The following is a 22,469-nucleotide window of genomic DNA, read 5'->3' on the forward strand; positions in this document are numbered from 1 at the left end:
CTATGGATGCATGCAAACCAGTCCCACCGCTGTTCCTGTGCGGCTGCTTAGGAGCTGCAGGAGTGCTTGACAGTTGTTAGATGCAGGTGTAAGTGCATTTGTTTGTGGCCTCAAGCCTCAGGTTCACTGAGAAGTTCCTCAAGGGCAAGGCCCACATCTTCTCTTCCCTTCATATCTTCCGGCAAGCCCAACGTATAGTAGGCATTCAATAGTATTTGGTTGTTCAAGCTAAAGGCACCTATACATCCTATTCTGAAACACTCTTTTTTAGTGGGGCACAAAGACTTGGAACTATTTCTAAATTTCCATGGCTTCCCTCTACCCAGGTGTCTCTGAGACTCTGGGATCTGAAGCCATCTAGTCTTGTTAAGGAGAGGCCAGTTTCACCCCACCAGTGCCCACTTAGAAAACAAGCCCACCATGGATGTGGCAGCAGGGCCAAAGGAAAACAGCTCCACCAGCGCTGTGGCCAGAGAGAATTGGCCACATCCTTGGCTCCCTAGATTGGAGGCAAAGTTATGGTGGGGGGAGACCTTTCCTCCTGAGTGCTTGCTGTGGATAGCAAACTGTACTCACAATAAAATGAATGTACTTTATGGACTCTTTCTCTCCTAGGTTTGCCAGATTTAGCAAATAAAAATACAGGATACCCACTTAAATTCAAATTTCAGATAAGCAATGAATACTTTTTTAGCATGAGTCTGCATATTGTGTATTGCAAATATTGCAAAAGATATACTAAGTTTTTTTTGTTGCTGTTATTTATCTGAAATTCAAATTTAACCAGGCATCCTGTATTTTACTACATAGCCCTATTCTCTGCTGTCTCCTCACTATAGCCCATTCTGCGACTGAGCCTCTTCTTCAGGATGTGGTCCCTACTGTAAACCAGCCCTAGTGATAAGGGTTTTTCAGATTTTCCCTCATCCATAGAGCACATTTTCCTGGGTTGGGTTTTTGTTTTTTGTTTTCAAGACAGAGTCAGAAACTTTATACAAAATAGGCATCACTTTGTTTTCCTTAGTCTTCAGGACTGGTAAATGTGGAAATATGAGAAAAGTTCAGTCAATAAAATGGAATCGTTCGTGAAGAAGTAGGCTGTTTGCATGTTGATTCTTAATAGTTTAAATAAAATCTTTAAACAAAGTGTTTTGTAACGTTTCCACTGCTGCAGAAGCCTCTGCAGACACTGTCTCCAGCAGCAGGTCTTAGACACTAAACGTGCCCCTGAAGTCCGTCCTTGGGTGCTGGGTGCTGGGTGCTGCGGGAGGGAAAGCAAGCCCCTCACATGGGCAGGACTACCAACCCAGACTGGTGGCTGGGTGTTTAGGGAAAAAATGAGCCTTCAAGGAGAATTTCCTTGAATATTGCCCAGCAGTCTTCTATCAGTGTTCACAGAAAGCAGGACCAAGTGGTAGCAGCTGGGCTTGCGTTTTGAATGATCTGGATGTTTTGGGGGTGCTTGATTTCCCGTTTTACTTTTTTTATCTGTAATTCCCAGAATTATCTGTCATATCCAGTCTAAAAAAATTAAAAAAAAAAAAAGTCAATCTCCTGTGTTACTAATGAAAGTCAAACTGGAGCCCAGGAGGAGGAGAGGATGGGGGATGTAGTTGCCCCCCAGAGGGGTGGTAATCCACATCCCCAACTTGGATCCTTGATGGAAGCTTTTCCCACTGGCCCCCTCCACCCCTCCACCCTTGCAGAGGATATATATATCTTGTCTTCTTCCAGGCTAATAAGAAAGCAGTTCAGTGATTTCCTTTTCTCTCACCCCATAGGCAAGGCTTACATGGAGCTTAGCTCCGAGCTGCCTCAGAAAATGTCCCGAGATTCACATTCCCCACGGAGGGCCCTCCCCAAATGGTGACCCTGCTCAGACGTCCTGGGGAGGTTTGCAGGATAAATAAATGCCTCCCTGGGGATTCGCTAGGTAACTCCCTGTCAGCGCTGGGGGGCAGAGATTTAAATACCAACGTGGCAGGGATTTACTGATGAGCCCCTTCTGTGCTTGTGGGAAGATTTACACAGTCCCTTGATGGGTACGAGGCTGCGGGGTGGGGGTTGTCACTGGGTGACACTCAGTACTGGGGATCATTCTGTTCTGGCCTCCATCAGCTGGCCATGGGTCATGGCTGATGAGCTCTGGCATCCTACCTGCATAGCCATTTCTCCTGCTTCTCTGTCCCCACCACCCCAAATGATGGAAGAATAATTTCTTCTACTACCTGGTTACAGGGAACTCCTCCCTAATTCCCTTCTTAGATCCTTTCTGATCTCCATTTAAGTGTTTACTGCTTCGCCATCAGAATGAAATATTGGCCACTTCCCCATCACCTCTTTTCCTGTCTTCCTCCCTCTTATAGAAGGACCAGCTCTCTTCTTCAGGTGTTGTGATTGGCTCCTTTGTTTTCTGTGGCTCTTTTTCTCACCAATGAGCTCATCCCTGCATTTGAGAATTGAATGGTCAGCCACACCCTTAGCAGAATCCCATGGAAGAGAGGGTTAAAAATCAGAACTGGGTTTTGCTCTGGACCTCCTGAATCAGAATCTCTGGATCTGGGACTCCAAAATTAAATTCTCCTGATATTTCTTTTCTTTTCAAGATTTTATTTGTTCAGGAGAGACACACAGAGAGAGGCAGAGACATAGGCAGAGGGAGAAGCAGAAGCAGGCTCCCCTGGGGGGGAGTCCTGATGTAGGACTTGATCCCAGGACCCCAGGATCATACCCTGAGCCAAAGGCAGATGTTCAACCACTGAGCCACCCAGGTGACCCTCCTGATATTTCTTAAGCACCTGGAAGTTTGGGAACTAAAATCCTGGGTCCCAGATGGGGCCAGAGACAAGGGGCCTTTCTTCCCATGTCAAATCTCAGGTGGGTCAGCTTCTCACTTCTCTTAGTGGAGTCTCAGTCTAGCACTGAGTAACCTTCCTGCAGGGCTCTGAAGGTATTTGGAGGGAAGGGTCACCTGTCTGGAATAGCGTGGGATGCAGAATTGTCCTAAGAGAGGCCCTGGCTAGAGAATTCACCTGGCTCATGAATATTCATGCTGGCCACATGGTCAGTTTGATCACTCCGATTAATTCAGGGCAGTGTCTGTAGCCTTTGTGAGGGCACAAAACAGGTTCTGGGAATAAGGAAGTAGAAAAGAAGATAGAGGTTAACTTGAATTGACAGGCAATAGGATTAGTACTCTTGCTCAATCCTGATCTTGTGAGTAACCAACAGTGGCCTGAAATTAAAGCATTAAACCATGAAGGCTCCCTTGACAACTGATCTGATAGGCCCAGAAGTAAATTTCAGGAGGGGAGAGCAGAGATAAGGGGCCCAGGGAGGAAGGGAAGGGGAGTGGACGCCTGTCTCTTTCTTTGCAATCCAGTGACCCCCTCGGGGCCGCACCGTATGCTGAGCTAGTGTTGTGGGCAAATGAGTTGCCAGGGCTTTTATTCACCTCTAGTAGCACTCTCTTCCTTACATCCAATTATGACTTTAAAATAGAGGCAAAAATGAAAAGGGGAGGAAGATAATGAAACATAAGTCAACTATGGCAGCTGGCGAATTTCTGATAATTGCTTTTCCTTGTAGCATTTCATTTCTGTTCCCGCATATTGCACAGTAGCCTGTGGGAAGAGAAAAAAAAAAAAAAAACACACACACACACAAAAAACCACCACCACCAACAAAAAACAACTCCAAAGAATTCCGGAAAACAGTATCAAATGCACTTTAATGACACTCTTCATGGGAGACAGGATAGAGGTAAAGTAGCATTCTAAGTTTGCTTCTTGCTGTCTTTAACATCATAAGAAAGCTTAGAAAAGTATATATACATCAATTCAGGGTAAGTAAAATGATTCTCAGTTTCTCTTCTCTTTCTTATGTCAATACCCTAGAAAAAACATTAAAAAAAAAAAAAAAAGAGAGGAGTGTTTACAGTACTCAAGGTAAAATATTTTCACACAATGCTGGAAAAGACAAACTCTAACTCCTGTAGGTAACCCATGTGATAGCCTGATTTGGGGGAAAAGAATCAATGTTTATCTACAACAGATCTCTTGGATCTCTTTCCCATGAGGTTCTTCTTGGCTGGCCATTCTCCAGGTTAATGTAACAGAGAACTCACTAGTTTCTGAAGGAAATTTTCAGAACAGATCATCTAAGGCCTAACAATCTACTGGAAGACTCTACTTCTGATGCTACTTGTAGGGGAGGTTTTCATTAGAGCATAGTTTTGCGATGTCCCGTCCACAATCCCTTCCTCTTCCACCAGAAATCCAATCCCCGTGGAAGCTTTGGCAAACCTCACTTCTTCCCTCACAGGGAAACTACTGGCACCAGAGTAACTGGTTTACTGTTGACCTTCAGATTCTTCCTGCTGCCAGACACAGCCTAGAGTTTCCCTTGACTTTCACCCTAGCGGGAACCATGCCCCTAATTTAGGAAGAGTATTGGTTAGAGTGGGCTACAGATTGTGAACAGGATCCTTTGTCAGGTTGCAGTGGAGTGAAGCAGCCAGAGTAGGAAAGTAAGGTGCCATCTCTTGACTCATTATCTCTTCTGTCCCTTTGTGCTGCATAAAGGTCCTACTCTCTCTGATGGTAACACATTTTATGGGATGTTTGAAACCACTGCTCATGGTGCCCTCAGGTGTAGGCCATTTCCAATCACTAATTTCAAAGTAAAATATTTCTTTAGACGAGGTTTTCTGGTCTACATGTAGAGATAAGAAAGATGACCTGTAAGAACAAGTAACAAGATAGTCTAGTCTTATAGAGTGTGATTTTACTTTTTGGATTGGGATAGCCAAGAGGCTGGTTTTGTGGAGCTATGCCTTGTACGTGAAAATCATCAGATAGCACGTCCCACCCTAACAGCAGTAGAGCAGGGTCTGGAGAAGGGCAGGGAATGCCTGTGAAGCTACTTAGAAGACTCGGACTCCCTTCTACAGAACAGATTGTGTTTTCCCCATAATTTGCTGTTCTACTAGGTTGGCCATAATCTGTGTCCCTGTCATTGTGGCCAACAGAATTTTACTTCTCCTTCCAAAGTCCCCTCTCTCCCATACTGCTGTGTGCAAAAGGGATGTCTTGGCATTGGTGTGCTGGTAAACGTTTAACAGCTAGTTTTCCATGGGGGAAAAGCCCTGACTTATAATATTTGCCAGTTTCCAATGGTTGTAAACACTACCACCACAGCCGATTTCCAGCTATTGCCATGACGTCACTCAATATGGAGTTGGTGGCACATCATTGTGTGGCATGTTCACCATACAATTATGGTGGGTGAGAATAATCTCAAGAGCACAGAAAATACAAGAGTAGTGAAACAATTAGGAAGTGGTGAGTTTTGAAGGGAACCCTCTTACACTGTTGGTGGGAATGTGAACTGGTGCAGCCACTCTGGAAAACTGTGTGGAGGTTCCTCAAAGAGTTAAAAATAGATCTGCCCTATGACCCAGAAATTGCACTGTTGGGGATTTACCCCAAAGATTCAGATGCAATGAAACGCCAAGGCACCTGCACCCCGATGTTTCTAGCAGCAATGTCCACAATAGCCAAACTGTGGAAGGAGTCTCGGTGTCCATCGAAAGATGAATGGATAAAGATGTGGTTTATGTATACAATGGAATATTCCTCAGCCATTAGAAACAACAAATACCCACCATTTGCTTCAATGTGGATGGAACTGGAGGGTATTATGCTGAGTGAAGTCAATCGGAGAAGGACAAACAGTGTATGTTCTCATTCATTTGGGGAATATAAATAACAGTGAAAGGGAATATAAGGGAAGGGAGAAGAAAAAGGCTCCTAACTAGGGGTGGTGGAAGGGGAGGAGAGTGGGGGGTGGGGGTGAATGGGTGACGGGCACTGAGGGGGGCACTTGACGGGATGAGCACCGGGTGTTATTCTGTATGATGGTAAATTGAACACCAATAAAAAATGAATTTATTAAAAAAAAAAAAGGAAGTGGCGAGTTTTGAATATTTATCACCTTTGTTTTTAATATAACTAATTGTAAATTTAGATAATCTAATTTTTAGTAGTGGCTGTACTTAGCTTGCAGATTTCCCAAAACATTTAACAACTAATATACAAACCAGCTTTAGCATAGCAGCTGTCTTGGGCTGGGAGAAGAGCAGGAAAAAAAGAGAAATGAAAGGGCACAGTTAGTACTAAAAGGCCTCTGTGCCATTCAGACTTTCTGAGCCTTGGGTCCACCAATTTATAGAAATGCACAAGTTGCTATTGGTCAGAAGCCTGGACTTTAGAGTTAGACATGTGGGTTACAGACCCAGCTTCACTATTTGCTGGCTGTATGATCTTAAATGAGGTCCAAACTCTCCCAGCTTAAATTTCTTACAGGTACAATAACAGTACCTATTTCATAAGGTTGTTATGGGGATGAAATGAGATAATATATTCAAAGTGTTCAATCTACTGTGTCACATAATAAACCCTCAATAAATGGTAGCCATCAGTACTGTTATTATTATTATTAATCTGGCCTATTTCTAAAATGTCCATAGTAGCCACAGGTTGTGATGGGATCTATCTCAGATGCAGGTCCATGCAAAGACTGTCAAAGACAACCTTTGTATGGGCTGACCTCCGTATCAGCGTCTACCGGGTATGTAGACACCTCTAGGGGAGGGATGTCTACACATCCTGAAAAAAATCATTCTCACAGATGCCTGAAGTTTAAGTACTGGTGACTCCTTTCTTGTGGTAAGTGTGGCTTTCTCCCCAGGCCTACTTTTAGAGTGCAGATACCCCTTAGAGGGTGAGTCATTAAGTCAGCACCTAGGTGTGAATGAGATCATGGGATGCCAGGGCTCTTCACCCCACAGACTCTCCAGACTCCCGGGAAATCTGAGAATGAGGACCCTGGAGTGGGTGATGAGCCTGAGGGCACTGAAGACTCCACAGCTAATCCTTCACTCCCCACACCCACCCCTGCCTCCAGGTGGACTGGTTCTTCAAGCTGAGCTGCCTTTAAAAGCAAATCCAGGCCAGTCTCTCTCTCTCCTTGATCACTCAGGTATCTCAGAACAAAGACCGGGTTGACCTTTGGGCCCACAGTTGACGGATGAGGTGGGAACACTGCTGAAACCTTAGGGGTCAGCCTTTCTTTTTCAAGAACATCAATGTGTACTCAGTTGTCTGAGTTCTAATCATGGTCCTACTTGATGTGTGACCTTTGGAAGGTCATTTCATGTCTCAGAGTCTCTGTTTTTTCTAGTATATTGAGGGTGCCAATAATAAGTAACCCAAGACTGGAATGGGAGAGCACTCTGACTATAGAGCTTGCCGCAGCGCAGTCTGTTGGTACTGTTTTTTCTAGTCATTGTTTTTGGTTTGTTCCTTTTTCTACAATTCTTCACATGTGGATATAGAGAGGAAGGCTTTCTTGGGAGCACCACAGATGTATGAAAATAAAACATTTCTACCCTTTATTCTAAACATTTCTAAGTACCGAAAATACAAGTTCCTACCTGGGGTCACCTAGGCATAATACAGTCTTGTGTGCAATAATGGCCTGAAGTTATTTCCAGTTGGGCTCAGGTAACAGCACAACAAGAAGGCAGAGGTGATGTTTTTAGGAATTCTAAGGCCCCTGTGAACTGTAATTATATTCTTGTTGAGGTTTTGTCTGTTTGTTTATCTGGGGCACCTGTGATGCTATAGAAATGTTTCAGAGTAGTTGAGTAACAGAAACCAGGGGAGGAACTGTGGCTTCTCAAAGAATCAAACATACGGGCAAGGAGATCTGAGGTTTTGGGAATGGTCCTGGGGATAAAGTCAGGAACCAAGTGAGCCAGTCTGTCCCAGTGCTGACCAACCAGCCTCAGCTTGTTCCTGGGCTGTCTGTGTGGTTGAGGGGAGAGCTGGTGCCCTGGTAGGATGTTCTGACAAAACAAGAGCAATCCCTTTCCTTGGGATCATGACCTGATATTTGCCTCAGTCAGTGATGCGATGTTTATTGACCCCCTTAGGGCTCTAACCTAACAAAAGGTTGGCCCCAGGGTCTCAGCGATTGCTGTGTGACTAGAGGGGGCTGCATTAAGACATTTTCTACTGACTAGTGCCACCCTTCTGGTGCTTGGGGTATGGGTTGGCAGCACGGGTGGCTAGAGGATTTCCTAATTTGGTGAGGGGAAGGGAGATACGTTTTGGGATCAATTATTTTTAGTGGGGAAAAGACTGCTGATGGCCAGCCAGGGCAAATTGCCTAAAACTAAGTACTCACTTGGAGGCCTGCCCAGATGCAGCCAAGTTGGCCGAGATGAGGGAAAAGGGCAGAGAGCGACGTCTGAATGGCGCAAGGCTCACTCAATTCTAATGAGCATTGTGTAGGGTTCAGGTGCCATGCTTTACAGCGGCTAGAGAGCAGCCAAGGAGAGAACAGAAATGTCAGACAGGAGGGAGAAGGGGGTCTAGTGGGAAGGCTGAAAGGTGTTCACCATTGAACAGAAGGGACAAAGTCGATTAAACATGCTTACTTTCTTCAAATACACAAGAGAGACTTCCACAAGAAGGTGTTCAGTTGTTCCAACAGCAAATATAAGAAAGCAGTCTACGTAGAGGCAAGATGGATTTTTGTCACCTTTTCATTCACGCTGCAACAGGGAGCTGATAATAGTTGACCAGTGACAATGTTTGTGTGCTGAACAGGGGGGTCCTTGGAGCATTTAGAAAGTAAGAGAAAGAGGACCCCCTCTCCCCCTGTCCCAGGTGTATGAGCCACCTCTGACCTCCGAGGTCAGAGGTCCTAGGCACACCCTCCCAATTCCTTGGGTTTGATGCTCAGCTGTGGTTCTGGTTCACAGGATATCAAGAGTAAAGTGGGTTCTTGGTGTGATACAAGAGTTCCACCCCAGTGGCAGGATTGACGGATTTTACAATTTGATGATAAAACTCTCTGAAGAGAGAACGCCCTCCCAGAAGTGGGAGATTAATTTTATCTTTTTTTCTCAGTGGCTTCTCTTCCTTTGCATCTTGCCTGTTCTTTTCTCCTACTTGCTCAATGGAGGGTGAAGAGGTTTTCAAGAAAGCACCAAAAACATGAGGACTTTGACTCCAGCACAGGAACTGACAGCCCAGGCTGACAGCAAGCCCACAGCAGCCTGCCAACAGAGAGTTAAACATCTACCCACCCCCATGAGTCCCAGGGTCACTTTGGTGGCCTCATGGCATGATATCACCTCCAGCCCAGTACCCTGGCTTTTGGAGGAAAACCCATCTCCTTGTGTCCAGGAAGCTTAGCTCTGACCCTCAGCTTTCTGGGAGGGGGTCAGAGTTGTAACTGGTTGGTTTGAAGTAGAACTCTGAGCTGCCCAGGTCCCCTTCCCCACCCTGCTGTCCTCACACAATTCCGAGTTAGCTTGGTCTGAAGTAGACTGAAAAGGAAGAAATGATTTGGACCCTAAGTCCCCTTTCAACCCCAACAGTCTGCTTTGTGGTGTTGGTGTCTTTTACTCACGTGGGAAGTAGTGAAGAAGGATGCTGGGGGTATAGGAAATAACCATTCTGACCGAATTAGATGACAAATGCTCTCTAAAGCCATACTGACAAATCAGGACAAGCATCACACCAAGATGTTGAATCACAGGCTGTTGACCTACTGTAATGCCCATGGCAGACAAATACTAAATACCACAAAGTACCTGAGACCAAAAAAAAAAAAAAAGGAAGGAAGGACAGAAGGAGGGAGAAGACTAAAAAGAAGCCTGGAGTCCTGGCATTCAGAGATCCCAGGGACACAGGCAGAGAGTCTGGGTGGATGGTGGCTGTGCCTAAACATCTGGCAGCCTCTGGTTTCACATCTCAGCTTCTGAGGAGCAGACCTCCGTAGCAGTGATGGCGATACCGATGGCAAGGCTGCCATTGTCGGAGAAAAGCTGGGCCAGTGAGGTGTTGAGGACCAGGCAGTCCCCATCGGTGATCACTGAGTCCACACACTCAAGGACAGACCGAGGGGTGGCCTCCCATTTGAGACGCCGATGGTTTCTGTTGAGCTCCAGGCGATAGGTGAAGCAGTCGGCCTGGGTGGGGGTCCCGATCAGCATCATGGTGGCAAAGAACTGGGGGTGCCCTTCGTGCCTCTCCTGCTTCCTAAGCACCAGCAGAAAGTGGTGGCCCAGGCAGGAGTGCATGATGATCCAGTCGGCTGGGGCGGGGAGGTGCATGTCCGTGGCCAGGAAGACTATCTCAGCCCCCTGAAGGATGTCGACCCTATGCATCTGCCGCAGGTGGGGTACCACCACCTCCAGGTGGCCTTCCCACTGGCAGGAGAACAGGGGGCACATGCAGGGCGTCACCTGGGTGGCGTGCAGCCCTGCCTCCTGGTGATGGAGGTGGTGTGGGTGAGCATGGTGGCGGAGGTGGTGGTGGGGGCGGTGATGGCGGTGGTGGTGGGTGAGGTGATGAGGGGGGAAGTTGCCTTGCTCTGGTGCACTCTGGGTGACGGTGCGTCGGCTGGACACATACTGTGGGAGGAAGAGCAGAGCGTTAGTGGTTGAGGCCAGTCTCTCAGCCTGGCTGAGACGCCCCAGGTATGCCATGTGTTGAAAGCAGACTCCCCAGTGCAGATAGAGAAAGCCTGCTTGCTCTCTCTCTCTTTCTTAAGAAAGGGAGAGACATAGGAGGAGAGAGGTGGAGAGAGAAAGGGAGAGAGTATCTCAAAGCCGACTCCATGCTGAGTGTGGAGCCCAACGTGGGTCTCAATCTCATGACCTGAGATCATGACCTGAGCCGGGATCAAGAGTCCGACGCTTATATCGACTGAGCCACCCAGGTGTCTAGAGAAAGCTTTGTTTCTTAAAAAATGAGGGGACTGCAAGATTGTGTTCCAAAGTGGCAACACCATTTTATATTCTCATCAGCCATGTAAGAGGATTCCATTTTCTCCACATCCTTGCCAACACTTGTGATTATCTAATTTGACAAATACTTCTATGAGACAAAATTGATTATTTTGAGTGTTTTGCCAGAATTAGATGATGAGGCATTGTTAAGTCCTCTCCATAACATTTCATTTTGGTGTAGAATTTAAATTTTTCCAATTAAAAATAGAAGCTCCTCTAAAAGATTCCTCCTGAAAAAAGGGATTTTCCAAATCTGATAGTATATTAAAAAAAATTTTTAATTGAGGTAGATGCCTTGGGTAGTTGAGATTCTGAGAATTCAGTCCAAGAAAATACACTATTTGTGTCTTGTTGATTCTTTAATAAGATACTGAAACAAATAGGTAATTTCCCCCTCAGCATGCATTATGATGGTCACTAAAGAACAACATCCACAAAAAAACAAAAAAAGTTTTTCCTCTTTTGATACTGTTAATATTTTTGTGCATTAGAGTTCAATGGAATTCCTGCCTCTCTTTCTTTCATTGCTATTATTTTTAGAACAAAATTTCAGTAAGTGCCCATTTGTCCTTCCCATGATACCAGGAGTTGTGCTATCTTGGGTGTCCTTCTCCTGGGTCCTGAGGTGGGATACAGGGCTGATTAGGTGCAGTTGAGCCACAGTACCCAGGGAGGGAGCCTCATTATGATTCTGAGGACTCCACCTCACCAGGCACATTTCTGCCCTGTTCCAGGCTCACTGCTCCAGAGCAGCTTCCTGGGGACTGAACACGAGGAGCCCTCCACCCTGACACTCTCCTGACTTTTCGTTCCTTATGGCAGTGTGTCCATAAATGCCCTCAAAAACACCAGGAGCTGTGATGGCACCTTCTGATCAGGTATTATCAGTACACAATTATTGAATACCTTCTATGGATGGCCAGACCAGGAGGCCACTAGGGGTGCAGCTGTGAGCAAAACAAACCGTGTTTCTGGCTGTGTGGGGCACAGACATTAGCGTGCCTATCATTAACTGTGATTTTTGCAAGGGTCCTCCCTGTGACACGAGGACTACGAGTCATATTTTTCAGCTGAAGAAACAGGGTCCCATAGTAACATGCCCAAGGTCACAAGGCTCGTAGGGAAAAGGTTAGGGTCTGTTTGCAGGCCTCCTGACTCTGAACATAGCAGCTAGTCACCTCCTTCCCCCACCCTGTGGTCATCTCTCACTCCATCTCCGCCTCCATTTCTGGAGCTCCAGTTCTGTTTTCTTGAATTAGAATGCAGGTCACCATGCAATAGGATGGTACCTCCGAGAGGCACAAGGCCACTATGTGGCAGCCATTCTCTGAGCTGCCCTCAGGTGCGGTGACCCTTCTGCCCTAACTCTCCAAGCCCTTTCAGAAGGACCACCGCTGATTGGGCCCCTGCCTCCTCCCCTCCTTTCCTTCTGTCTCCAGTGTGTAGGGGTGAGGGCGAAGGTCTGCCTTTCACCCTGGCCAATAGGGCTGCCAGAGTTTCTGTCTCTTGGGGCTCAGAGGATGGCCGATGGTGGAGGTCTGGCTAGCTTCCCTTTCTTTAGGGCATACAGACCCCCTCATCCATTGTAGACACCTACATGGTGTGCTGGGGTGGTCACTGTGTGGCCGAGGTGATCTACAGGCAGGTGGGGGTCAAACTAGCTCTACTCCCAGAGTTGTGAGCTTTAGATGCCAGTTTCCGTGTGCTACCCAGGGAATGCAGTGGACCTGGAGTATGTGCTCCAGGGGCCCTTTAGGAGTCCTTGCCCTGTTCCTGGATGGAAGCTGATGGGCAGCCTGCTGTCACCCATCCTGCACACCTACCAGGCCCAGGAGGGGATAGGCTGTGTTCCAGAGTCCTGCTAGTGAGGAGTCTGATTTACCCATTAGTGTTAAATATAGGAAGGGAACTAATTACTATGTGGCCTCTACTAAGAATTAGACACTGTGAAAAGTTGGTTTTATGGTTTTGCTTTTTATTTTTTTTGCATAATTTCATTTAATTTTTCACAGCAATGATCAATTCCCCTTTGTTTAAAAAAGTAAAATGAAATCTGGCTTCATTCCTGCCTGCTTGCTGTGGCATGTACCATTAATCAGTGGGCGATGGGGAGTTCCTCCCATCCCTTGGGACTGTACCAAAACCCAGGCTCACGCACTCTGTCAGACAGGTACCAGGCCCCCCCAGGTCCTTCTAGCAGACTCAGGCCTGGCAGCAGATCGGCATTGTCTGTGAAGCTCAAGACAGCCTGGTCTCAGCCTCTCACAGAAAGCCCCAAGCCCGGTCCCCTCCCCCAGCCTCTGAGGAGCTCCTCTCTCTCACTTTGTCTTTACAACAATCAACAGAGAAACAGATTACATTTGTCTTTCAGATGAAGAAACATAGGTTGAGTCACTTGCCCAAAGTCACATGGCTCATAGGGGTGCAGCTGGGAGTAGAGCCCAAATCAGCCAAAGGTGACATAGATCATAGATTGAGGAGATCCCGGGCCGGATGTCAGCAGACTTTGGTCTGTTTCGCTGTTTACTTGTCCAGCGGCCCTGGTTAAGTCAGTTCCCCTATCAACAAAATATTTCTCTCCAAGGGTTGTTTGGGGATCAAATGAGCTGCCTGTGAGACAGCTTGAATGACTACATCAAGTATGACATCAAGATGGCCTCTCCATTCAGATGTGGTTTTGAGTGATTACCCTGATGGCCTTCTGCCTCAGTTGGTGCCTGCCTCTTGGTCCTGGTTGGCTGACCTCTGTGTTCGGGGAGCACTTTGGGCGGAGCACAGGCCAACGTGTGGGCCTGGAGACCCTGACATCACACTTGCCCTGGGGCCTCCTGTCACAACACTGACCCACAACAGAACATCTGGAACTTCCCATCTCAGAAAGGGATCTCTGGGCTAGTTATTCTCCATGAGCCCTGCTCCTGATCCATTTGCCCTTTCTGCACCCTGCTCGGTGCAGCTAATACCAGACACGTGACGTCAGAGTAGGGAGGAGTTGGGAAGAAATTCCTTGGCCTCCCTTTCTTCCCTCCCTCCGAACCCTTGCCAGCGCCTCCCATTGGCCAAAACCAGTCAGAGACCCACCAGAAGGGAGCTAGAGATGCACTCAGAGGCCGGCTCCTTTTGAAAATAGTGCTGGGTGAGAGATACAGGTGAAGAGGGGACTTCCCCCCTGTATGCAAATGTCTCAGTTCCCTCCTGAGGGATAAATTTGCTGATCTGACCAGGCTGGGCCTCCTAGGCTGAAATCTGACTAGGCTGATAGAGAGTGGGGGATAGGGAGATGGGTACATGCCTACAATTCAGTTGGCCGTTTGATAAAAATGTATGCAGCCCCTAATATGTGCAAGGGGCTGAGAATCCCCAACAGAGGAAGATCCCTGTTCCTGCCTCAGAAGCTCACTATGAGTTTGTATAATATAGAACACAAAACTGCAGGATGTGGGGAGGGGGGCCCTGAGGACAAAGTGGGGGGAATAGCTCATTTAGTTACCGTGAAGCAGCATGTACACTGGGCAAGGTGTGAAGAGTAAATGCCCTACCAAAACAGGTCAGAGGTTTGCTGATGGGGCACAGATCCGTGTGGCTGGGTAGATGGAGGTCCTGGTAGAGCTGGACAGGAGGTGGCCATGGTGCTGGAGAGCAGTCGGAGGCACCCAGATGGCACCAGTGCTCAGGGGAATCATTAGGGGGCCCAAGGAACACAGCCTCACGACTTGGAGCTCTCCTGTGGGCTCAGGATGGGGCCAGTGGCAAGGCCCCACACTTGTCCAACCAGAGGGCCTTGGTAATGGCCATTTCACATGGACTCTCTGCTGCTTCCTTTTGTCCTCATCTTCAACTAGCCTCTTTTCATTTTTTAATTTCTGTGGGAGACTCCAAAGCGACTGAAGTGAATGGCTATGCAAATAGAGCATGACATTATCAACTCAGTGAGCCCATGCACTTGCTGGGCCCCAAGAAGGCTCTAAGAATGAACACAGCCTTATTTCTTCACTTCTTCCCTCTGCATTTTCTGATGCAAAATATGTTTCGTTCAAACGATCGTTGGGTGAGTGGGGTCACAGGGCTCCTGGCAGGGAGAAAGGGTTCTTTTAATTGGCAAAATGCTAATCGTTTTGGAAAATGAATTCTAATCTTCCCATCTAATACAGTGGATGTGTGAGTAATTACTTTCCTTCACTAAACTGTTAATGCAATATTAGTGATTACGCTAATTAAAACTAATGAACTCTTACAGACGGATAAACTCCTCAGTCAGTCAGCGATGCCTTCCTCCCATTGGCTGTATTTAACTTCCCATTTGGAAGAGAGATCTTGAATTAACCTTTAGAATAATGTGCAAAATTGGGTTTAGAAGTGTTAGGCTTTATGGACTAGGTATAATTCTTTCCCCAAGCATTTAGGGAAACCATTTCCACTGAGGGTGTAATTGAATTTAAAAAAAAAACCCGGCTGCCTTAATTTGATCAGCTACACTTCCATGGTTGGTAATGGCTATCCCTCCAAATCCTGGCCTCCAAGGAGGACATTTGCCCCTGGAAAATCGCGTGACCCCTTTTTTCCAGTGTCTGTTCTCTGTGATCGGCTATTGCATTTCAGCTGAAGGAGGATTTGTGCTCAGTTTCAAATGACAGGCGTTCGCTTTGAGTTTGTTCAGATGTAAGCCGTGACTTCACCAGGGTTTCCAGTGCTTGGTGAAGGAGCAAAGGCAGTGATGCTGGCGTGATAGGCACATCTCAAACACACATGGAAGAAGGGCAGCTAGGGGAGGGGGTAACATTTCAGGGCAGGTATCAGAGTTTTGGGATAAGATCAAGGCCTGGACCAAGTTGAGAATCAGGCCTGCTAAGAAAAGGAATAATTGTAGCTACTCCTAGGTCCCACTCTGTAGAGCTTAAGAATTCTCACTGTTCCAAGGAAGGACTGTCAAGGCTGAAGGCTGGATGTTGCCTATTCATTTTCCTGGGTTGCCCTGGCTCTTCACATCTTCTCCCCAACACCTAGAATGTACACATGCATACAAAACTCAGAATGACTCTGGAATGCCTTCCAAACAGTTAAAAAAAATAATAAGCTAAGATAGAAAACAACAGTGGGGCTTTTATCACCTGGAATAGAAAACATCTTCATTAGCAAATGTGTCTCATGCACCATTTCCCCCAGACTTAGTTATACTTGGTACACAGATGGATGAGGTTTTTCCTACGGACAGCACCGATAATGTCTATAATTTTCTTTAAAATACTTTAGAGGAGGGAATGTGATATAAATGTGTAACTTTTTAACCTACACTCTAGGGGCTGTCAGTCCCCTAATCAGAAATTCACGCTTTGAGGTGATCATCCAACATTTTATCAGGAAGGCCACACTCCACAGATAACGACTCCAACTGCCTCAATTAATGTCCATATTTCTGATCCCCACCAGATGCTGCTAATTAACATTTCGCAGAGGTTTTCATTGGTAAAATTAGTAGTTAATCAGAATAATAAATGTTAGAAATGGACTTGCCTTGATAAAATTTGTGGTTTTCAAGCTGTGAAGATTGGCTTAAATACTTCAGAGAGATTCTTCACTTTAGGGATGGGCCTGGAAGCTTATTCCCTAAATACTCCTATATCTGGCCACTGAGTCGAGGACCATCTCTGAGAGTATCTGATTCTTCCCTCTGTTATATCGCTGCACACAGTTTCTTGATGATCAAAATTATGTTTAAATCGAGCAAGGAACTATCAGTTATCAGGCACACAAAAGCTGTGGGTCTTGGGATATGTATGCCATTAACTAGTTAGAAAAGAGGAACATGAAAATTTTGGTGGTCAAAGCATTTTAAAACCAAAGTCCATGGGCAAAGAGCAACAAGAGGGGTCTATATAAATGTCTCCACAGACCTATGTAGGTCTATGTAGGACCTATCAGTCCTATGACTTCAAAAGCCTCTTGACCAATCTGGTCATCATATAAATATAGTACATTACACTCTGTGAGGGACTGGGAAGGAATATGTGGGTGACATTTTGAAAACAAAAAATATGACCCAGTCCTTGAGATCTTAGGGACCTTCGTTAGTTACTAGATCCTGGCCCTCGGCTTCCCAGGGTTGGTTGATTTATATCTGACGAGACACTCCTGTCTTTCAAGAGCCTTCAGGATGGGGAACACATTGTTCATGTGTCCTCACTGCTAACACAGCACCCGACATGCAACAGATGCTTGATAAATATTTGCTGTGCTCATCGATGCCTTAGTGACAGCTTCATATGTGAGGATCGTGCTGATTCTTGTCCTTCATATCATTTGGACAGGTCAGTCCCAGTCCCAGCTGGTGCTGTGTGTTTGAGACCAATCAGCCTCTGTGAGATGGATGCCACCATTCTCCCTGCCTGGTGAATTCCAGCAGCAGTTAAGACCTATCCATATAATCCATTACTTAGAGCAGCTCATACTGAAAATCACTAGCTCATGGCCTTCTTTCCTCAACTAGGCTGGAAGTCATCGAGGGCAGAGGCTATGTTTAGTTTCCTTAGTGCTTGGTCCTGATAGGCAAATGCAGCACTTTGCAATGTCTGGCTTCTAGGAGACTCTCAATAAATTTTTGCTGCTCAAGTGAATGAATGCACAAGTGATCTCTAAATGGAACCCTGTTCTGGACCATTTTCATAGAAAAGCTCTTTGTTTTCAGTTGGAGGCTCTGTCCTCTACCTTTTATTCTCAGCTCCTATAGAAATATGTGTGTGTGTGGATGTGTGTGTCTGTGTGAGTCCATTGCTGAGGGCTTATCAAGAAGGTCTCCTGGCAGCCCTCGGCCCGGAAACCAACAGTGAGGGGATATAGAGTATGTACTGGGCTCTGGCCAGGAGGAGGGCCCTGAAGTGTACTCAGTTTCCATCATAGGAAGTAAAAGGAAACTTTGAAGAACAAACTTTTCATGTCAGAGAGGTACTTTATTTGCTTTTATTTTTCACAGAGATTACTCTAAGCCTCTGGCATTCCTTTTATCAATAGCAGATTACTTTTTACAGCTGTTTGGGAAGGACAGTCGGCTAGGTCAACTGAGGAAATCTGCCCACCTGCTAGACCGATCTAGACCACTTTCCCCTCCCATACTTCGGCAGGACCACTGACCTAACAGAAGGCTGAGTGCCCCCATATTTCCTTATTATTTATTTTCTGCTTCCCATCCACAGGAAGTAACTTCAATCCAACCAAAGCCTACTGGCCCTCCTCCAGCTATCTCCTCCTCATGAGATAAGGCACTAGTGGGTTGTGCCTACCCAGAGCTCCTGAACTGGCCCTTGTAGACTATATTCCAGATATCTGGGGTCCTAGAATTCCCTACCCAGTGGCTCTAGGTCAACTGTCTGCAGCTATGCTATTTCTGGGATCCAACATCTAGAAGCTGGGCCATTAGACATGGGATGTGGCCAGTGGGTGACTGTTTTGGGGGGATATGCACAGAATTTGGATGCATGGCCTGTGGGGGTTCACTTGCCTTTGTCTGAGACCTATCACAGTGCAGGATTAAGCCTTATCAGGAAGAGAGTGAGACAGATCATTGGCTGGGGGCTGTGGCCATGCAGGTCACTATGAAGGCATAATTTTTTTTTTTAAAGATTTTATTTATTTATTCATGACAGAGAGAGAGAGAGAGAGAGAGGCAGGGACACAGGCAGAGGGAGAAGCAGGCTCCATGCAGGGAGCCCGACATGGGACTCGATCCTGGGTCATGGATCACACCCTGGGCTGAAGGCGGCGCTAAACCGCTGAGCCACCAGGGCTTCCCCGAAGGCATAATTATTAAAGTAGGAGGGAAGAACATATTTTAAGACTCTTTCACCTTGGTTTTTACTTTTAAGTATCTGGACTTGCAAGTCTGTGGACTTCCATTTGCACTTTTGCCTCGAGCCCTGCAAATGTTAGGGGCAGGCCTGCAGTCAAACCACAGAGTCAGAGCAGCGCTGCTCCATCTTCATTTATTCTTTGGCTCTGCCTTTCAGCTGCGAGATTTTGAGCCTGCTAATGAGTGTTATGAATCTTGGAGAGGAAAGACTTTTTCTTAAAAGCAACTTTTTGTGTAGTCAGATTTTTATATCTGCAATTGGCAATTTAAAGGTTAAAAATAAATTAACTGAAGTCCCATTAACATGAGCATCTCCATAGAATGACTCTAGTACTGAGGGAGTGGCTCAAGGGAGGTGTGCCAAGCATGCTGGGAGAGCACTACTTCAAGTGGTCTAGACAAGAGCAGGTTGTGGGCAACAGTACCACTCATAGTATGATAAGGGTCCATGCCATAACTTGAGAGAGTGAGCGGGTTGCTAGAAATGGCTATGTATACAGATGTAAACTTCAGCAGCTGTGAGGGGGCAGAGGTGTGTCCCAAGTGGCCTAAGACATTCTGATGGCCAGACTGCTCCAAGGCCATATGGCATCCCTGTTTGTCTGGTTGTTTTTATTTGTTTGTTTTTAAAGACATCATGACTTAATGATGTCTTTAACTCCATAATTCATACATTCAGCTCTCTCTGCCAGGACTCCATATCCTCCCAATCCCTTACCCTTAGGATACAATCCCTAGTTGTATCCTTGTTGAGGTGTTCGGTACTCTGACTAGGTCAGGTCTGTTTGTTGCCTACTTCCTTTATAACATGCAACATGCTTATTTAATATCCAGTTTTCCTGTACCATGATGTGAGCTCCAGGTGGGTGAGCATTATATCTGTTTTTACCCCTGCGGTGCTTGGAACATGGTAGGTAGCCAAGAAATATTTGTGAAGAGGGTGAATAAATGACTGCTCCCCATTGACTGTCACCCTAACACAATCTAACCACTTTTTACCATCTAGGGGCCACTACCATAGGGCAAGTCCCCTCATCCCTCTCTGGGCTCCTATGAGAGCCTCCTGACTAGTTGAAGTGGGTTGAAAGGTGGCACCCCCTAAAATATGTCTACATCCTAACTTTGGGAACCTATGAATGTGACTTCATTTGAGAAAAATGGTCTTTGTATTCATAAATAAGATAAGGATCTTGAGATGAAATCATCCTGGATTACCCAGATAGGTCCTCAATCTAATGACAAATATTCTTAGAAGAGTTGGGAAGAGAAGACACAGATAGAAGAGAAAGCCACAGAGGAGAAGACCATGTAAGGATTGAGGTAGAGGTTGGAATGATGTGGCCACAAGCCAAGGAATACTTGGAGTCACCAGAACCAGGAGAAGCAATGAAGGATTCCCTCCCCTAGGGCCCTCAGAGGGGGTGTGGCCTCAGAGACCCCTTCATTTTGGAATTTTGGCCTCCAGAAGTGTGTGAGAATAAATTTCTGTTATTTTGAGCCATCAAGTCAGTGGTAATTGTGTGGCAGTCCTGGGAAACTAATACACAAGTCTCCCTGTGTCCATCCTTGCTTCAGACAGACTGTAACTTTTCTCCCTAAATAACTTAATAGTTTTCCATCACACTCAGGATGAAGCCCAAACTCCCTATCATGGCCATCAAGAGCCAACACACTCTGGCCCCCAGCTAACTCTCTGGCCTCATCTTTTTTCCACCTGTATCACCCTCGCTCCCTTTGCTCTAAGCACATTACCACTCACTGTTCTTTAACATGCTGTCTCTACCTGCCATAGGACCTTTGCATTATCTCTTTGCTTTGCTTAGAACACTCTGAGATTCCCATGTGGGTCCCTCTCCCCCTTCTTTTGCATCTCTGCTCCACAATTACCTTCACTTAAAAAAAACCCTCTCACTCCTCTTATTCTGCTTTACATTACTTCCTGGTATTTATCAATACTATATAACTATAATGTATTATATAGTCGGAGTCACATGTCTGTGCATGTGCACTGTACTATGTCTTCTCTACTGCAGTGTTTCTTGGGAATAGGAACTTGGCCATCTTGGTTAACTGCTGTATCTCTAGAACATTATCTGGTACCTAAAAGTGCAGTAATTTTATTTTGTTTTTAATGAATCAATGGATAAATTCCTTTAGGTCTTAACCTTTTCCATCTTAGAGGAAGAAAGTGTACATGTCACTAGAATGTTGATATGACTATCCCCATTCCCAACACCCTACCCCAACTCTTCTCATGAGTTTTGGGCAGTTCTGACCTGGTGGATTTCTCTCAGCCTGTGACTGCTGAAACTGTGGAACTTTTAGCATCTGTAGGGACTTGGGGAAGCAATGGAGAGAGGCATTCATTCATGTGTGTCCCTGATCCCAGGTGTCTCTTTGAGCTATTTATTTGCAGATTCAAAGTAAAATGTAGCAGAAGCATTCCTGAGCTCACTCTGACTAAACTTCCAAAGTGGACCAGTGCTTAGGGGCAGGTCTAGTTTATTGCATGTAATAGTAGGCTTGTCCTCTAGGACTTTCCAGTCTGTCCATCCTGGCTCCCAGTCTCCAAATTTTCTACCACTGATGAATTCATGCCTGCATACTGTACTCCTCAAAGTCTTCTAGGCCCATAATGGCAAGGCTGTGAGAGAAGCAGGGGTTCTCTGCCTGCCTAGGACCCCCAGTTAGGATTCTGGTTTGCTATCTGAGGACTTGCCTCTTTCCTGGATGATTAAGATTGGGAATGGCTTCACTGTCAGAAAACACTGTGCCTACACACAGGCATGGATGTAGCCTATAATCCATCCAAAATGATCATCAACTCACATCCATATGCTAATATCAGAAATGCATGAATCTAGAGCAGAGGACCAGGTCATTTCACACAAATCTTGCAACAGAAGGCTAAATTCCCAAATAATCAGCTTTAGCAAATTAGGCCTTCCTATAAGCTTATCCTTAAAATAAGAAGTATGTCATTTAATCAAGAGTAGATGGAAAGATAGTGCTCAGAGTAGAAAGAAAACATATTTGAAGTCACAAACTTGGAAATGAATCCTGGCGTTGCTACTAAAAACTGTGACTGTGGGTTCATTAATTAACTTTTTAAAGCTTCAGTTTCTTTATAAGATGGGAATCATACTGTGTCTTAGGGTTGAAGTGAGGACTGAATGGGATACAAAGCACACTGGGTAGTACCTAGCCCAGAGTAAGAAGATATTATTACCATGATCCTTGTGTTCACTGCTACTATCTTTATTGTCAATCAGCTAGTTGATTGAGATGTAGGCGAAGGCAGTTCACCCTGCATAATTTCTAGGCTCATATAGGAATTAGATGAAATAATAAAAACACGAAAGCCCTTCCAGATGTCCCTTAAAGCTCCCTGACGATTCTCACCCAAGACCAGATGTTTTCACTAGCAAAAGCCTTTTACTGACCATTTCCATCTCACCACTGGCCAGTGGATGCTGTTGCAATGCAGAGTAGTTTAATATAAGTAAAGAGCCTAGCTTAGGGCTTGGAACATAGTTGGTACTCAATCAGTGATTACTATCACTTTCTTCATCATCTGCATTGCCAGCATCATTTCCTAGCATCCTGGCCAGTGCAGTGCTTCTAGAAAAGTTTAGACAATCCTCTGAGCAGGTCCGGTCATTGGTCCTCCCACCTTCCCCACTCATGCATCCTTTTTTCCTCTTTGAGGTCTCTCAGCCATGGTGGCAGGCCCTGAAGAGCATTGAATAGGCAGTGCCTTCC

The 22,469-nt window shown here is 45.9% G+C and overlaps 1 protein-coding gene and 1 long non-coding RNA gene across 2 annotated transcripts in view; one reads left to right on the plus strand and one right to left on the minus strand.

Annotated features, from left to right (window-relative positions):
• LOC140608157 (uncharacterized) overlaps nucleotides 1-22,469 on the plus strand; it is a 109,264-nt gene that overhangs the window by 39,819 nt on the left and 46,976 nt on the right. The window contains exon 4 of the long non-coding RNA XR_012010182.1: nucleotides 11,602-11,745. This is a non-coding gene — a long non-coding RNA (uncharacterized lncRNA). The remainder of the gene's footprint in view (nucleotides 1-11,601; nucleotides 11,746-22,469) is intronic.
• Nucleotides 3,712-22,469, minus strand: part of SIAH3 (siah E3 ubiquitin protein ligase family member 3) — a 72,512-nt gene continuing 53,754 nt past the window's right edge. Inside the window, exon 2 of the mRNA XM_072783057.1 lies at nucleotides 3,712-10,489. Coding sequence (XP_072639158.1) covers nucleotides 9,821-10,489 — 669 coding nt within the window. The 3' untranslated portion in view covers nucleotides 3,712-9,820. The remainder of the gene's footprint in view (nucleotides 10,490-22,469) is intronic.

This window comes from Canis lupus, chromosome 17 (genome assembly GCF_048164855.1).
Source record: "Canis lupus baileyi chromosome 17, mCanLup2.hap1, whole genome shotgun sequence".
NCBI classification, from domain to species: Eukaryota; Metazoa; Chordata; class Mammalia; order Carnivora; family Canidae; genus Canis; species Canis lupus.